Source organism: Hibiscus syriacus, unplaced genomic scaffold, assembly GCF_006381635.1.
Source record: "Hibiscus syriacus cultivar Baekdansim isolate YM2019G1 unplaced genomic scaffold, ASM638163v2 tig00110013_pilon, whole genome shotgun sequence".
In the NCBI taxonomy this organism is placed as follows: Eukaryota; Viridiplantae; Streptophyta; class Magnoliopsida; order Malvales; family Malvaceae; genus Hibiscus; species Hibiscus syriacus.
Genome location: NW_024062563.1, coordinates 822,297 through 839,611, shown reverse-complemented (window position 1 = coordinate 839,611; position 17,315 = coordinate 822,297). Strand labels below are relative to the sequence as shown.

At 36.3% G+C, this 17,315-nt stretch overlaps 2 protein-coding genes, 1 long non-coding RNA gene and 1 other non-coding gene across 5 annotated transcripts; 3 read left to right on the top strand and 1 right to left on the bottom strand.

Annotated features, from left to right (window-relative positions):
• Positions 1-1,294: 1,294 nt before the first annotated feature.
• Positions 1,295-3,867, top strand: LOC120212354. Its single transcript, XR_005524693.1, has 5 exons — positions 1,295-1,501; positions 2,040-2,158; positions 2,976-3,085; positions 3,253-3,356; positions 3,644-3,867. It is a non-coding gene; the product is annotated as an uncharacterized LOC120212354 (long non-coding RNA).
• A 2,047-nt stretch (positions 3,868-5,914) lies between these two features.
• On the top strand, positions 5,915-7,992 carry LOC120212464 (trihelix transcription factor ASIL2-like). Its single transcript, XM_039210756.1, has one exon. It carries the CDS (start codon positions 6,371-6,373, stop codon positions 7,526-7,528), a length of 1,158 nt encoding a protein of 385 aa, XP_039066687.1. The 5' UTR covers positions 5,915-6,370; the 3' UTR covers positions 7,529-7,992.
• Positions 7,993-9,396: 1,404 nt separating this feature from the next.
• LOC120212463 (heat shock 70 kDa protein 15-like) lies at positions 9,397-14,353 on the bottom strand. Of its 2 annotated transcripts, none has more exons than XM_039210754.1 (10): positions 14,208-14,353; positions 12,020-13,234; positions 11,515-11,736; positions 11,285-11,380; positions 10,970-11,191; positions 10,587-10,781; positions 10,346-10,492; positions 10,119-10,268; positions 9,905-10,035; positions 9,397-9,788 (listed from the first exon to the last, which is right to left on the bottom strand). In XM_039210754.1, exons 2-10 carry the CDS (start codon positions 13,187-13,189, stop codon positions 9,539-9,541), a joined length of 2,583 nt encoding a protein of 860 aa, XP_039066685.1. In that variant the 5' UTR covers positions 13,190-13,234; positions 14,208-14,353; the 3' UTR covers positions 9,397-9,538. The 2 variants fall into 2 exon arrangements, with proteins under 2 accessions (XP_039066685.1, XP_039066686.1); XM_039210755.1 differs by having other exon boundaries at positions 12,020-13,215; positions 14,208-14,221.
• Positions 14,354-16,155: 1,802 nt separating this feature from the next.
• LOC120212620 lies at positions 16,156-16,304 on the top strand. The gene has a single exon (XR_005524720.1). It is a non-coding gene; the product is annotated as a U4 spliceosomal RNA (small nuclear RNA).
• The last annotated feature ends 1,011 nt before the right edge of the window (positions 16,305-17,315 follow it).

The window sequence follows — 17,315 nt, the reverse complement described above, 5'->3', positions numbered from 1 at the left end:
CATGGCTACAACATTCTTCCCACTCCTCTGTAGGTATTTCATAGCTGCAACATGCGAAAATCCATTCTTCACACATGCAAAAGCATTATATAAGCAGCCCATAGTTCAGCCATAAAAATCGAGCAACTTCCCAAACTTTTAGTGAAACCAAACAACCAATTCTCGTTCTTATCGCGAAGCACACCACCACCAGTAACATCATTCGTTTGTGGTTTACAATCCATGTCAACATTTTCTTTAACCCAACCTTCAAGGGGTTTTTGCCAAGGAAGTTGAGTTCCTCCATTCTCATTAGTTTTCCTAGTAATATTACTAGCTTTAAACTCCATTGCTAGTTACCATGAGCGAAACATCAGATTGTCCTTCTCAACCTAATTTTCTTCGAATAACACACTGCACCGACGCTTCCAGAGTTGCCAAATTATTGTGGGGACAATCATGTTCCAGTTATAATTCGGACTAGGGAAGTTACCCTGAGCACAGAGGTTTGACATCAGCCAAGCTTCGAAAGGCAAATTCATAAACGCATTCCAATTATTATCCGGGATCAACGCCGACCAAATATTGTGGGTCATAGGGCAAGATCGAAGGACATGTTCAACAGATTCTTCACCCATCTTGTAAATTTGGCATAAAGAGGAGGGCGTAAGGTGTCGACGATATTGTTCCAAGTTCGTTAGGAGCCTTTGTCCTCTCCCTAGCCATAGGAACACACGAAATCTTTGAGGGACCTCTTTGCGCCAAATAAACTTCCAGTCACTATTGGAAACCATAGCACTATGATCCTGAAGATAACAATAAGCGGATCGAGTAGAGAAATGTCTATTATCTTCCCACCGCCATCCAAGAGTGTCAACCTCAATAATACAGGTCGGCGATCTCATGCCCATGACATGTTTGATAATGCGATCAGGGATTATCTTCCCACTCTCCCAATTCATTCATAAGGGAGGCAACATTAATAAGAGTTGGAAGCTTACTACCGATAAAATGAGGAGCCAATAGGAACAAAATTTAACGAGGCCTACAGTAGTATTCCCTATTTATCAAAAAAATTTACATAGGTTCTACCATATAAAATTAAAATGAAGTAAACTAGTAATCTTAGTTAATAATTTTAGTTAGGGATTCAAATGGAACAAAAATTAACATAAATATCAAATTGAGTCCAAGAATCAAATTCACTTCAAAGAAATTTAAGTTTCAAAACTTATCGCCAAAGTCTTTTCCATCCACCGCGGTCTATATAATATACGACCTTTCTATACTTTCTTGCTTCTACTTCTTCCCTTGTTTTCTTTTGCTTTGTTTTCAACCAAACAAATAAGCGTCGCGTGATTTTCCTCGTTATTTCACTTAATAATAGCTAATCCTTTCTTTACAATCGAAGAGAATCGGCCTCTTGAGTTTGGTTCAATCTGGAAATTCGGTTTTTTGAGAAAAATCCTTGAGGAATTTTCTCTGCCGATATTTCTGTTGCGATCAGGAGATCTTCGTTGAGGTAAAATTTTCAATTTTTCGTAGCAATTAGTTGAATATTAGATACGTTTGCCATTTACGTGCTAATTTTTAGTTGCCAAACAAGGTAGTGGTGTTTTAGTGAGTTAGTCTCTTTGTTCTACGAACGGCCAATGGCCTAGGACAGAAAAAGAGAAAGCAAAGGAAGGTTACCTAATTCTTGTATTGGTATTACTATTAGTATAATAGTACTATCAACCAAATGATAGCTAATTGTCAAAATTATGGTTTGCAGTACTGAAAGATCATGTTCAATTGTAGGTTGTCTGTGAGTGTCTGGTAACTTATCCTGCATTGTTAAGGCCTAAAAGTGATGCCACAAATGATCATATTAATAACCATGTTTTTGCCCCGAGTTTCTTATCAAGAGATTGAAACTGAAAATGGGGCAGGGAAGCCATTATTTGAAAGAACTTTGTCAAATGTTTTGTATACTTGAGGGATTTGTTTCCAAACTTACTAGTTTTCTTTTTTCATGATCCATAAGTTATAACAAAAAGTTAATCTGGAAGTTTTGTCAGAATTAGATGGATACCAATAACTAGAGGTCTACTCCTCCCAGTGGAGAGCCGCCCATGGATTCAGGTGATTGGAGAGCCCAATTGCAGCCAGATTCACGACAAAGAATAGTCAACAAGATGTAAGTGAATTTTGTGGTATTATTTTTGTCTAAATACACTTATTTTTAACTTACTGAGATTTCGCGGCTTGTTTCTAACTTACTGAGATTTCGTGGCTTGTTTCGTGGTCTCTATTAGTATTGTTATGAACCAAACATTCCCATTAAGAGCGGTTTATTTCCTTTTCCAAATTGCTTTTTTTTTTTTTTTTGTAAATACGTGGCTTGAGAATCAAATCTTGTTCTTAAGTCTTACCCGGGGCACAATATACGGGCAGCATATCTGGAACCTGACGCAATTAAGCTAATGGGCCCAACTTTATATGACATATCGGGACGCATCATTTAATGAATTTATGTGATTGAATAATAAATATATTTTCTTTTATTTCTTTGGTTCCTTGTAAGCTTGGGATCTGTTTTCTTATTCATGAGCACTATGAATTGGTTTTCTTTTGTTCTTACTGACTGAATTATGTCTTTTCATTAAAAAACTTATTGCTGTTAAGTAGTGTTTCCTTTCTAGTTTCTACTTCATTGTCTGAACAATGAAAATTATGGTTGTTCTCTATTTGAATGTAGGTGATGTATGAAGGCCATGACAATCACTTTTTTATATCGGGGGAACTTTGTTAAATCCAATGTTGTTGCTTTTTTATATTTAAATGTGACTGTCCAGAAACGTTATATAGGAAAATTTTTTGGTGCTCATATAATATCCTGGTTAGTGTTCATTTGATTGTGTTATGTACCTGATAACTTGGTCCTTAGCATTTGAAGATTCTTAAAGATATCATGTTTGTGTGTCAATAACTTATGCAATGTCTTGTGTATGTAGAATGGATACACTGAAGAGGCACCTTCCATTTTCTGGTGAAGAGGGTCTAAATGAACTCAGGAAAATTGCTAAGGTTCGAGGAAAAGATTTTTGCAACTGCAACCAGTCAGGTAATCATAGAAAGTGGCATTCTTTAACATGCTTGGATGCATTGTTGTTTTGCATGTATTTGTATCTTTCTGTTTCTTTGTTTTCTTTATGAATATGCATGAACATGACACATTCAGACTCCTTAGCAAGTCATCTTGTTGATTTTAATGTTATTGTCTGTATTCAGACTGATTATCTAAGGAGAATCATCTTTGAAGATGCTTACAATGGAGTACAAGTCTCAGAATGCTATACCCAACACAGGGAATAACAGCAAACCACCTGATCCAGGTAATATCAAGAATTTGCTTTTTTTCTTTATGTGAGTACAATTCTTTTCATGTATTTGTGCTTTCTGTTCTTTTGCTGCTGAATAGCACTGTATGGACCTCTGCATGTGCTAGGAATAATTGTTCATTGTTTTCTTCTTCCTCGTTGTATTATTCAACTGTCTTGCATGTTTTAATTTGTTGATGTTTTGGTATTTTTGTTGTTCATCTTGTTCTAAATGTTTTTCGATTCAGTTCTTGTGGGGTTCTTCTCCAACTTATCCTCCTGACTATAAATATCTTGGATAGGTTCTCAAGGCATGCAGAGCCAAGTTCGCAGTAAGGGACAATCAGTTCCTATCTCATTACAAAGTAATCAATCTCAAGCACAACTGTTATCCCAGAGTGTTCCAAATAACATTGCATCTGCTGGTTTACAATCTGGAATGCCTGCTGTATCTGGTCTAACCCAAAATCCTGTACCTAATGTTGTTGGCCAGAATTCCAACATGCAGACAGAACATGTCTGGAATTTCACAGAACTCTAACAAAAATGGTAATATGGATTTGTAATAGAACGTGACCTTTGCTCTCCATCGGCAAATTACATTAGGTTAATATAAAAAGTTTGTTTCAATAAAGGAAAATTCAATATATAATATTTTAATATAAATTGTATGATTGTTGCATAAATACCATGCATCATCAGTATATCATATTCTATCGCTTCATCAATAAATAAAATAATAAATAAATATTCCTCAAATAAATATTTAAGAAGATAACGAATTTTGATATATCAACGAGTATGAGATTCATATATAGATAATATATGGAATATTAATTTAATATATTGATAGTATACGAAAATGGCCATTTGTTTCGTTAACAGCTCTCGAACCCTGTTGTAGTTGAAGTGATAACACTCATTGAGGACAAGGGGAGAGCCAATGCTACAAGTGCACGCTTTTTCTATGTAAATACTACACATTATCTACCACCATACAAAAAATATCTAAGAGCCTACCAAAAAAATAATAAATAAAAAAATTTCAAAATCAGCCCATCCCGATCCCACAACAATTGGCTACTGAATTGGGCGTCAACTATTGGTTATTTTGTTTACTTTTCAATGGATGCCTGAAATGTATAGTCAACGTTGTGACTTCTAACATCATTTCATACTAATAGTATTATATTTTCCGTTAACTTCAAAAACATATATTTAAATCGTTTTAAACATATTAATAACTTATATAAAATTTGATGTATATGGTCCCTGTTTAGACAATATGAGTTGAGCTTTTACGAGAGAAAACAAAAATTTAATGATTGATTCGTACTTGTCTTATGTTTCGGAAAGAGCAAAGTTAATGAGAGAAGAGAACAAGACGATAAATCTCCACGCAATTGTTTACGGAAAATGGCTAATAACAAAATTATGCTTATTTCCCATTAGTTTTCGGATTAGGGAAGTCACCCCAAGCACGGAGGTTTGGCATCAGCCAAGGTTCGAAGGGAAAATTTGTAAACACATTCCAATTATTATCCGGGATCAACGCCGGCCAAATATTGCGGGTCACAGGACAAGCTCGAAGGACAGATTCTTCACCCATCTTGCAAATTTGACATAAAGAGGAGGTCGTAAGGTGTCGACGATGTCGTTTCAAGTTCGTTAGGAGCCTTTGTCCTCTTGCAAGCCATAGGAACGCACGAATTATTTGAGGGATCTCTTTGCGCCAAATAAACTCAGTTACTATTGGAAACCATAGCACTATAATCTTGAAGATAACGATAAGCGGATCGAGTAGAGAAATGTTTATTACCTTCCCACCGCTATCCAGGAGTGTCGTCCCCAACAATACAGGTCAGCAGTCTCATGGCCATGAGAAGTCTGATAATTCGATCCGGGATTAGGACTTTTAGCAAATCCCACTCCCCGATTCATTCACAAGGGAGGCAACATTAGTAGGAGTTGGAAGGCTACTACCAATAAAATGAGGAGCCAATAAACCCACTAATGGAACCCAAATGTTGTACCAGAAGTCGTATGAACTTCATTCCGAATCGTCCCACAGATACAATCGCAAATATCATCCTATTTTGATGCATCTTAATTTAGATCATTCATAAAATTCAGTTGTCATTGGTAAAAGAATAAATAAATAAAAGTCGTCTTTTAATATCAAGGCTGTAAATATCAAGGCCTGTTATCCAAAAAATTTACGAATATAACGAGGCGTACAGTTGCAGCAATCCTCTTTTTATCCCCCCAATTATTATTATTATTTACACCGCCCACAACCACAGCTTGTTTTTCTCCCCTTCCGTCTCAAATCACCTTCCCAAGAGAAACAGGAATGAACAGTTTCAATCTCCATGAATTTTTGAGCTAGATGCTTCTTGGAGCTTCAATTGAAGTTTTATTTTTAGTAGACGTCTGGGCATTTCGAGAACTTTGGTAGGTAAATCTTGATTGGGTTGCTGTTGTTTTTTTCTTTCTAGCTGGAATCTGAATTGTTATAACGTTTTCTTAATTATTGATCTTATAAGGGTTTTATTGGAATTTGATCTTTGTTTTGGTGGGTGAAGGATGAATCAGTGGCCAAAAGCTGGAAAGTAAAAGAAAGGAGTTGGGAATTTATTACCTTTTTTTCCTGCATTTGGTAACCTAACCTAGAGGGGTTTGATTTTGTGAACTTGGGTGTTGAAAGATTGAGAATCGCATGATTTAGTGTAGAAAAAAGTTGATCTTTTAAAGGTGGATGCATAATTTTGCAAATTATTTCCTTTTACAAGAAAAGATTCAAGGCTTTTAGGAATGTTGATGAGAATGGATTGTTTTTGGTGAAACTATAACGGCTTTTATGTTGTTCTTGAAGATTTATTGAATGAGGAAGAGCAAATTGGGAACTGGAAACCCTAAGGTGTAGGGGAAGCATATGGAATTGGAAGTTCTTTTTTAAGATTGGTTGGATTTTGTTAGGGCTACTTCACTGTTGTCTCATTGTTAAGCTGAGTTTTTTTTTTATTTTAATGGATGACATTGAGGGTGGTGTTAGTTATCCTCCAAATCCTTATCGTGTTAGCCACCGGCAGGGTTATGGTTCTTCAAATCGCCAAAAGCTTCCCGTAAGAAATGTTCCTTTTTCTAGACCGATAAGGAATCAGTATGTTGATGACGACGAAGACGTCGACGATGAAGGGGAAAATTTGGGGGAGGAAGAGGAAAATCTTAACCAAATTAATGGTGTTCGGTATGTAGGAAAAGGTGTGGATGATAATGACGACGATGATGATGACTTGATGGAAGATGATGAGGATGATTATAATGAAGGTGGTGACTTGGAGAGGCATCCAAAAAAGAGGAAATTGAAGAGTTTGGTGTCGAGTTATGAATTTGCTCCTCGAGTACCTGCCCCAGTGGCAGTTGCAGCTCCATCGGTGCTAAAGCCCTCATATGGTGGGAGGAATTCTCTTGCGGATTGGACTGAGCATGAGACATTTGTTTTGCTAGATGCCTGGGGTGACCGCTTTTTGCGATGTGGGAGGAAGAGTCTTCGGACCGAGGAATGGCAAGAAGTGGCAGAAAAGGTTTCAGAGATATCAAAGATTGAAAGGACCGAGACACAATGCCGGAATCGGTTGGATACATTGAAGAAGAAATATAAAAAGGAGAAGGCCATGCTGGCAGGCACCGGTGCTACCACTAGCAAATGGGTTTATTTCAAGAAGATGGATATGTTGATGTCAAGTCCTCCACAGCAGGGCCAGCTCTCTTGTGGGTTCGACTCGGGTGAATATGTATTCATGAACCCTCGGGTTTATTTGAACCGTGCAAATGGTTTGGATGAAATGAGGGATAGTCCAGCAAATTCTGAATCCTCTGATGGCGAAGAGGATGTATCAGATGGACTGCCACCTAAGAAGAGAAGGTTGGGGTGGCAATCTGGTGAGGGTTCTTCGGTCAGACTGCTTGCAGATTCAATTCAGAAATTTAGCGACATATATGAAAAGATTGAGAATAATAAAAGGCAGCAGATGTTGGAATTAGAGAAGATGAGAATGGATTTTCACACAGAGATGGAAATGCAGAAGAGGCAGATTATGGAGGGAGCGCAAGCTGAAATCGCGAAAATGCAGGGCGGTGACTATGAGGCAAATGATGTATCTGCCGAGAATGCTAGTGTGTAATAAAAAATCCAGTTATCTTCTTAATGACATTCATCTGATTTTGACTGCTAAATATTGTACAATTATATGGGAGCCTTTTGGAAACTGTTATCATGATAGACAATAATAACACGGTTGTCATCTATGAAGCACTGGGATGGCACTGATTCCCACGTTTCAGTACCTGATATGTTCGGCTGGGATACGTACCGGGGACGTGACACGTGGCTGAGTACGACTGAATGAACTCAGGGATGTTTCGATGTTTAGCGGGGGACTTTTCGGGGACAGCATGTGACTATCACATGCGTCCCCGGTCAGGACTCAGGAGTACTCAACAGTTTCAATGAAGTAAGCGTTTCGACGGCGAGGATGCAGCAGGTGCTGCTGATTTTGCTGGAATCTGAAAACCCTTTTCTATGATCCATAGAAACAAAAGGGGTTTGATTATTTGAAGCGGAAAGCGATCAGCATATATAAGTGAAGGAAGAAACAATTCGCCATGGAATTACCGAGTTGAAACGGAAGTCAAAGGAGGTAGATAAAAGAGGAGGCATTGATGAGCTTCCATCAGCTGGAGGAGGCTGAAAATGGGCAACGACAAAAATTAGAAAGAATAAAAAACGACTTGGGTAAACTACTCATTTAGTACATAAATTATTATTTTTGTATGGTTTTGGTATCTAAACTTTATTTTTTTCAAAATAATATCTAACCTTAAATACATTACGGTAATATTAATGTGTTATAATAAAATAATGTTATATCATCGAGTAAAAGTAAGAAGTATAATGTCAATAGATCTATAATTATTTAACAATGGGATATCAAATTGTAACTTAAACTAAAAGTTATGTACGATTTAAAAAAATAAAGTTTAGGTACTAAAAAAGAATAAATATTGGAGTACTTATTTCTTTATCCACCGACTTAGTAGGAATAATTTGGATCTCATAATATTTTAGCAATGTTTGATTTGTGTTGTTTAATATTGTTTTAGACTCAATTTATTGTTTGAGTATTGAGATTTGATAATTTAATATTGTGATTTACTTGTGAATTTTATTTTTTATTTTATATGAAGTATTAATTTTATTTATGATATATATATATATATATATATATATATAAAAAAAATTATATGTCATACCTTGTGTAATTTTAGTTCACCTGCGATTCTTTCGTGCTTTTGGCAGTTACTTTCACCGGCATTCAAACTTGGAAAAAAACAAGATACCGTGCTTAGGTAAACATCATTGGTTTTTTGAGGTGAATGGCTGAGTGCTTAGATGTCTTGGTGTTGTATGAGAAGGTAATGCAGTGGATTGATTTTTATTAAAAAAAAATATCATGTTGGTTCTATTCTTCAACCGGATCATTTCAAAATTAGAAACCACATCCTATGTAACTATATTATTTTGATAGGAACTGATTTCGAAATTCAAAGAGAGCATGGCAAAACCCACATCTTTTGTCGAATAAAAAAATTAATGGTAAAATTTGAGTAATTTAGAAACCAAGAATAGACTTACCTAGAATAAACGGAAGAGAAAATAGGACAATGAAAAAGAACTCGGTACTCAGGAATATATTCGAAAAATTGGAAAATCTGGAAGGCAAAACCATTCAATCATCGGTCACCTCGGTTGAGGGCCAAATACATCAAAAGACTAAACATCCGGATATAAAGTGAAATCTGAATTGAAGAAAACCCACTAACAGTACCCACAGCAGAAATGTTGATTACTTACTAATCCGACCACAAAATCCTAAACATTTAGCCTCCCACTAACAAAAACAATGTTAGCAAGGAAACCATAATAATAGGGGTATCTTTTTTTCTCTTAAAACCCTCTTTGATAAAACCAGGATTCTATTGACTCGGTCTTCAAAGTGAAGGGCTTTACGAATTCAAAATTATGACCCTAAATAACACAACCGATAACGTATCCAAACGGATCAAGAGTTGGTCTCCAGCTTTCTCGAAAATAGTGGTCATACATAAGAACGCACACCAACCAAGCTAATGATTTAAGCAGTACTAGAAGCACCCTCTGACTTGTCGGTTTCCATTGGTTCTGCAGAAGCCGGAGGTGCCTCACTGCTGCCTGGGACTGAATTTTCACCAGGCACATTGCTGCGGTTGGGGCTTGCATTTGGGTTAGCATTGGTATCTGCATCCTGGGGCTGACCCTCACTTCCCTGGGGTGGTGGGGTTGCCGGTGTTTCAGGCGAGGCTGGTTTAGCTGGCTTAGGTTTCATCATTATCGGCCTGCAAAACCTGTTTACCGCATGTTTATATCTCAGAACCAGGCATCATATCAAACATAGACAAGAACATGTATGATATCAGATACACGAGGACAAAACCTTAAGCATGTGAAATAGTGGTGATACCTATCTAGTGCTTCAGCTTTCTTTCTCACATCAGCTGACAAGAGAACTGGAGTGGCATACTTGGGAAGTTGGTCCTGCTGTTGTTTTTTCTCTCTCAGCCAGGCCTCGGCTTCCACGCACTCATTCAACACCTATTAATTGCAATACACCAAAAGTATTAGATCTCAATAACTAACAGAAGCGAGTGAAGAGTGTTAAGGGACCAAGCATCCACCTTTTGCTTTTCAGCAACTTCAATGTGATCAAATTTGGGATCATTTGACATGGCAGCCTCCCTGTAACTGTTAATACAGTAAGCAAGTTGATCGATGACAGTTCCCCTCTCAGTATACTCTTTGTAACGTTCTTCAATAGGATCCCCTTGCTTCAAAATCAAGACAATCTGTCAGGTACATGATGTATATAATCAACCTGAGAAGTCTGAAGAAGAGCAAGAATCACCTTCTTAAGCTCTTCAAGCTTGGCAACATAAACACCCTTTGTTTCATCCTCTCCATCTTCATATAGCCAATCCTCAGTTTCCTGAAGCTTGGCCATAAACTCTTCCTTCTCCGGAGCAGTAACAAAATCATGGTATTTATCACTAAGCTGAAGAGTGATGACAGAAGGAATAATTAGTTTTAAGATCATAATAGCAAAGAAACAGTTCTAGGCTTCAGAAAACAAGTAGACAACATCATACCTTATTCCTCATATCATATACATAAGCCTCAACAGCATTCTTTTTATCCTTGGTTTCTTCCATAACCCTGTCTTGCAAAGCCATTTCAAACTCCTTCTCCACAGCCTTTTGAACATCTGCAGCCAACATTGCACCATAGACCAACTCTGCCACAGGGACATTTGTTTTCTTCACCTTCTTCTTGGGAGCTTCAACCTATGTGACAGGCAGAACAGCAAACATAAACCAACCGACCAAATCATGCAAGAAACCAGGGCCCCAAAAGTATTCCACATAAGTACCAATCACACCGAACATTTTGAATCAGGAGTTATCCTGCCTTCAGATGACCGAACCACCAACTCTGGCAGTTCATGCATATACTACAGAGAAAAATAACTTACTTTAGTATCAGTCTCCATTTTCACAGGCTTGTCACCAGACTCAGTAACACCACGTTCAGTCCCTACTACATCAGCTGTACCCTTGGCATCTTGCATGTTAACATCCGTCTCATTGACACTGGGAGCAGCAGTACCAGTAGGTGCTTCATCAGTCTCCATCTTAGAATCATCCTTTTGTGGCTCCTTTGAAACTGGAACTTCAACTTCCTCCTCTTCCAAGAGCTAAAATTACAATAAGTCAGGACAGTGACAAAAAAGAAGAATCACACTTCAGATGTAATTAAATTTGAAGAAGTTAATTCAACAACTACTTACTGTGGCCGACTCAATGGACACAATCCCATGCAAATTCAGACGAACTTTGACCTTCAATTTTGGTCGTTCATTTCTTATTGTTGGAAACGGGCCAATCTGCCATTTAACAAATGCCACAAGTTATAAAAAATAAAAAAAGTTGAACAAAAAAGCAAGTTAGCCTCATGCTGAAATAAAAAGAGAGGAAAGGCTAATCAGAAGAGTTCGATTAAGGTTTATGAATTTATTACCGTGTAAGTACTGATCTTTGCTGGGGCCTGCAAATCGCTAACGTCAGAATATTGGACATCAACGGAGAAAGTACTCGATTTGTGGAATGTCACAGCCTTGACACTAGGAATCGGATTTCCCTTTGGAAAAACCAGTTGTTGTTGTTCCGCTCCTCCAGTCTGAGCATCTGGACCAGAACCCTTCCATGATAGTGAGATTGGGAACGGGAAGCTCTCATTGACCTTTTCAAATAAAATGGTATTAAGAGGTCAGCTGAGCACAAAATACAGCAAAAGGAGGAAAAAGGACAAGCATCTGACTATACAACATGGAGCAACAACAATGGAAATACGAGGAATGAAAAAGGTGCAAGAAAAAATCTTGCATCAAGGGAATAAAGAAAAGTAACAGCTTGAAAACATACCACAATACAATCAAATTCTAGATAATGAACCATCAAAATGCACAGCTGAGATAACACACAATACAACAACAAAATTATCACAATAACTTAAAGAAAATTACCTGAAAGTCTCGAACTTTGAATGTGGGGCTAATAATTGCACATTCTAAAGCACAGCCCCTTGCAACACATTCACTAGCATTCATTGTGCGCCTAGGCTCTTTACCAAAGAACTCTGTGAGGATTTTCAGCATAGCAGGAACACGAGAGGCCGAGCCAACAACCTCAACCATATGAACATTTTCAACAGCAAGTCCAGCATCAGCAAGAGCTTTCTCAAGTGGCCTTTTCACACGTTGCAAAATTGAAGCACTGATCTGCTCAAACTCCTCTCTCTTGATGATACCCCTAACATCCTTCTCATCCATCAAACACTCAATATTCAAAGGAGCCTCAGGATTGGCACTAAGTACCTTCTTCAGCTTCTCACAAGCTGCCCGAAGCCTAATACAAGCCCTAGCATTCTGGAAGACATCTATCTTATATTCCTCTTTAAATTTTGCAGCAAAATGCTGAAACAGAACTTCATCAAAATCCCTACCACCCAAAGAGCGGTCAAATGAATGAGACAAGATCTTGAGTTGCCCCTTCTTGAAGGCAGCAATACAGACTTGCATGCTAGCATGTCCAATATCAACAAAGGCAACATGTAATGGATCGTTTTCAGGTAAATCAGTTTTATAAATACCATAAGCCAGTGCTGTTGCTGTCGTTTCATGAATCAAGCGAAGGGGGTGCAAGCCTGCAATTGTAGCAGCATCTAAGACTGCCCTTCTTTGAAGATCGGTAAAGTAAACAGGAATTCCAATGCAGCAATCCACCACAGCTGCATTCAGATTTTTCTCAGCTATGCTTTTCAAATCCGACAAAACCATTCCCAAAACTTGGGTTGGGGTAAAAGCTCTCATTTCACCTAAATACCGAGCATGAATCAAAGGATAACCATCAGGGTCCTCGGTGACATTGAAGGGCAATGACTTCAGATCTCTTTGCAACTCGGGATCTGAGAACTGACGGCCAATTAACCGTTTGATCTGAGAAATTGAATTCTTAGGGTTCATCGTAGAAGATGCTGCCCCTGCAGTACCAATGAACCTCTGCTTGTCCCCAAAGCAAACAATAGCTGGAGTTTCACGCTTTGATTCATCATTAAGCACAACATCAATTCCTCTTTGCCTCGCAACAGCAACAATGCAGCTCTCATTGCCAAAATCAAACCCAACAACGCTCATTTTCAGCAGAAATTACACAACTTTTACTTTATAAATAAAATCAATCTGGCATCCAATAAAACAAGGCAATGAGATTACACGTATGAATATACACATAAATATAAATATTAAAGCATGAAACCTATTGTAGTAATCACACATTTAATAAATAACATATCGCATCAATCACAGTGATAAAAGTATATTCCCACTTATTGTGAGCAAAAAAAAAAAACACTGCTCAAGATTCCATGTCAAATTCAATGGGCTTGAGTTCATGGAGCCACGAAATATAGCAATTGGAACACCATAATTGCACAATTAATTAGTAACACATCACATCAACGGCGGTGATATAAGTATATACCCATTTTTTATGAGCAACAAATTGCTGCTCAAAATTCCATGTCAACTTCCATGGGCTTGAGCTCATAAGGTGATTACTCTTTAATACATACAACAAAGATTCCCCTCTTTAGTTCCCATTTTAAGTTAAAATTGCAACACTTCAGTTGGAAAAAAAAACTAAATAATGCAAGTAATGCACATACATGAATCAAACAATTAGAAACAAACACAAACTTTTACAATTACATATCAATCCAAAATGAACACGCCTCCTTTAAATAAAATTAACCAGAAATGAAAACTGCTTGCGATGACAAACTCGAAATAGCGTTCAAAACAACTTAAAATAACTACTTTAAACATCAAAGAATTTCCAACGAGAAAGGGAGTTGAATCTGAAGAAGAAATACACAAAAACACAAGGGAAGATCTTTTAAAAATGAGCTATTTTTCATCTCAAAAGAATCATAATGTTAGAAATCGAATAATGAAACTACCTGATCCTCTGGAAACAGCTAAATCTGAAGAGAAACAGATATGAATGCGAATTTTTCCAAAACAAAATACTCGACCGACGCGTCTAATCTAGAACTAAACAGATCTACGAATTCCTGACGGAAAAAAAGTTAATGCACCAACAACAATCAACAAAATCGACGAAACAGTAAAGAGCAAAGGGCGGCGACCATACCTTCAAAGGGAAGACGGGGGGATATAGGCGTACTGGAAATTTTTTATACGTTCCAGAGAGAGTACTATGGAAACAACGTCACGGAGCCAAGAAAGAGGGTTACGGGCGTTTTATTAATGAGGGTACGTGTGAATTATCGATTTTTTCATAACAAAATTGATTTTGTTTATTTAGGGTTTTCCCTATTATTTTATAAAGTTCTAAGCGAGTTTATGTAATTGAGTGTCCAACCCCGGCTAGCGAAATCTAGAAAGATCTGTGCTTCTAGAAAGATCTCCACACAGAAAAGTCCTTCTGAATTCTTTAGGTATTTGGTAAGTTCGTGGGTTGAGCTTTCATTTGGGTTTCTGATTTTTCTTCTTTCCAATTGGACGTAAAAGAGACGGGCCTATTTATGCGGCCTTGTGTGTCTATGTTAAATTTTCTTATTATTGTACAAGTAGTCAGTGATAGAAATGAATGTTAATTTTATTAGAGATTCGGGATCTAAATAGTAATATTTATAAAATGTTTACGTTTTAATAAATTAAAAAATCTTAAACATATATAACCTTTTAATTATTTCAGACCATTTAAAAAATTATTTTATAGGCTAAGCAGTGATGGACTTAGACAGAGATGGTCGCGTCCTAAAAATATAAAATTACCATATATTTTATATTTTTTGTATATTTTATTGAAAATCTATTTTGCCCTTAAAAATTTTATAAATTCAAGTTTACCTCATGAAATATTATAAGTTCAAGTTCACATCCTTAACATAAAATTCTTACGTTCGCCTCTGACAATAAGACCATTTGATTGGTTCAAGATAATTTACTTTTAAATAGTGACTACGTAACAAAATACTCATATTTGTTTATAATAATTACATTTTTAAATTAGATTTATTTATTCTTATTATTTATAATAATCAATACTATCATTTTCATCTTGAATCAATAATTTTCTCAACGGGAGGTAATTAAAAACAAACATTCAAAACTTTCACTTATTTATTCTAAAGATCAAATAAAATATTAACAATTAAAAAATAATATGCACGAATTAACTTACATCAATAGATAAAGAAATTATTATTTTTTCTAGAAGTTATAGGTTCAAGCATCAAATTAAATAAACCTTTTAATTCTAAAACTAAATTTTGAAAAGATATGCTTTATTTAAGAAAAATATTTTAAATTTGAGTTAAAATATCTGCAAGTCCACGGAGTGCATGTTCGGTTTGAACATTTACGTTATTCACATTGTACACGTCTGTACATATATGAACCAACAATTAGTTCCATGTTTTATTCAACAACATTTAAATCAATTTCTCATTCAAAATTTTAAAATTATGAATTATTTTCCAACAATCCTTGGCACATCAAGATAAAACGCGGCATAGACGTTATACTTAAAAGACTTCTAATTGTCGGCCTATGCCACATCCTTTTTGTCAATGTTCGAGAAATTAGAGCTGGTCAACGAAGTTGAACACCTATTTTGCATTACACCAAGTAGGAATTAGTAGAATAAATGATTTCAGATGCTCACACTTATTTATGCTGCCAACACAACCTGTTTTGAGATTTGGGTTTTATCATATTTGAATTCTTTTGAACTCATAATTTCTTCAACTCAGATTTTTCTTTTCAATTTAAAATTTTTCAAATTTAGTTTCTCAGGTTCAAATCGTTACAGGCTCGGGTAAACACGAAAGAATTTTCGAGTATGAATCTATATTTGTCAGTCTTGATGAATATGGTTTTGAGGTCAATTAACATTGAGGTTGAGCTTCTTTCAATGGTTATTATAATCATTGTATTTATATAAATGTAATACAAACAAAATTATTGTCGTCGTCGACTGTATAAATTGTCCCCTATGTCCCATACCGAGTGGGGAATAAATTGACAGGTCTTACATGTATTATAAAATGGAGCTAACAAGGTTGATTAAAAGCATATTTGCACTTGAGAACTGTAACAACTAGTGAGGTATTAACCGATGCGTGTCTACTGCTAGTTGAAAACTATTTCTAAACCCCCTCATAGGCTTGGGTTTTGTTTAGCCTTCGAGAATTTTTGAAAGGGATATCTTTAGGGTAAAGCCCTACAATTACTAGTTTACAAAAAAATTACAATTAATTCCAAATTTTATCCTCTAAAACTTATCTATATCAAAGGATATTCCTATAGTTGGGGCTCTTCAAAGTCCTAAAATCATATATCAAATTCAACTCTTACCATCATTTCTGTTAAAATTTATACAAGGGGTAGAGGAGGGTTATACAAAAGAAAGAGAACGAAAGACTACAAGAAAACTATGCTTGGAGAGAGTTGTAGTAGGATAGGTTGATGCTAAATGTGCCTTACTTGCTTGCAAGCTTCTCCTTTTATAGGCTTCATTTCATAGTTGCTTTCAATTTATTTTGAAGTATGCCATAATACTCTTCCACGTGTTAGTGCTTTTAATTTTTGTCTTCTTGTGGTGGTTTCCACATCTTGTACTTTTCTCTTTGTGGTAGCTTCCATATCTTGTATTGCCTTTCTTCTTTTTAAGGCTCTGACAACTTGCAATGCCCTAGAACCCGAGTCAGTAGTTTGAGTCAACCCGAAACCCATAAGTCAAGCCAGTTAGACCTATTAACATAGTTTGACCAGTTCAAAAAGGGTATTGGGCTTAGGTTGGCCCAATAGTTAAATGACAGTGGTGTTTTTAAAAACGAGTTAAAGAGAGAATGACAAAAAGTGTAGTTTACCAGTAGCTTGTTTTAAAAGTTAAAAAGTCCCTTATCTCCCTTATTTTTCATGTGAGTCATTCCCTAAAAATATCTTCCCATTTTCTTTTTCTCCATACTCTTCTTCTTCATTTCTTTTACTTAGCCAAGATCAAGCTCTAAGGAAACATAAGCCTAGATTGAAGAAATCAAGGTAAAAAATATATTCTTCATCTTCTAAGCTTTATTATAGCCATAAACTTCAAGGTTTGGCTTAGTTTTTTCAAAAATGTTTTTTATGGGTTTTTAGAAATAAAGTCTTTTAAGTCATTTTAGGAGAGTGTTTGAGTTGTAGGGAGTATATCTAAGCTTTATCCAACACCTAGTTAAGTAAGTAATCTATT

What these genes read in the sequence shown, in the direction of transcription:
- LOC120212464 (XM_039210756.1), top strand. Translation starts at nt 6,371, where the DNA reads ATGGATGACATTGAGGGTGGTGTTAGTTATCCTCCAAATCCTTATCGT.
- LOC120212463 (XM_039210754.1), bottom strand. Translation starts at nt 13,189, where the DNA reads ATGAGCGTTGTTGGGTTTGATTTTGGCAATGAGAGCTGCATTGTTGCT. An exon ending in AGCTTGAAGAGCTTAAGAAG is followed by an intron (nt 10,269 to 10,345) that starts GTGATTCTTGCT and finishes TTGATTTTGAAG; the next exon opens with CAAGGGGATCCTATTGAAGA. An exon ending in AAAGCTGAAGCACTAGATAG is followed by an intron (nt 9,789 to 9,904) that starts GTATCACCACTA and finishes TGCGGTAAACAG; the next exon opens with GTTTTGCAGGCCGATAATGA.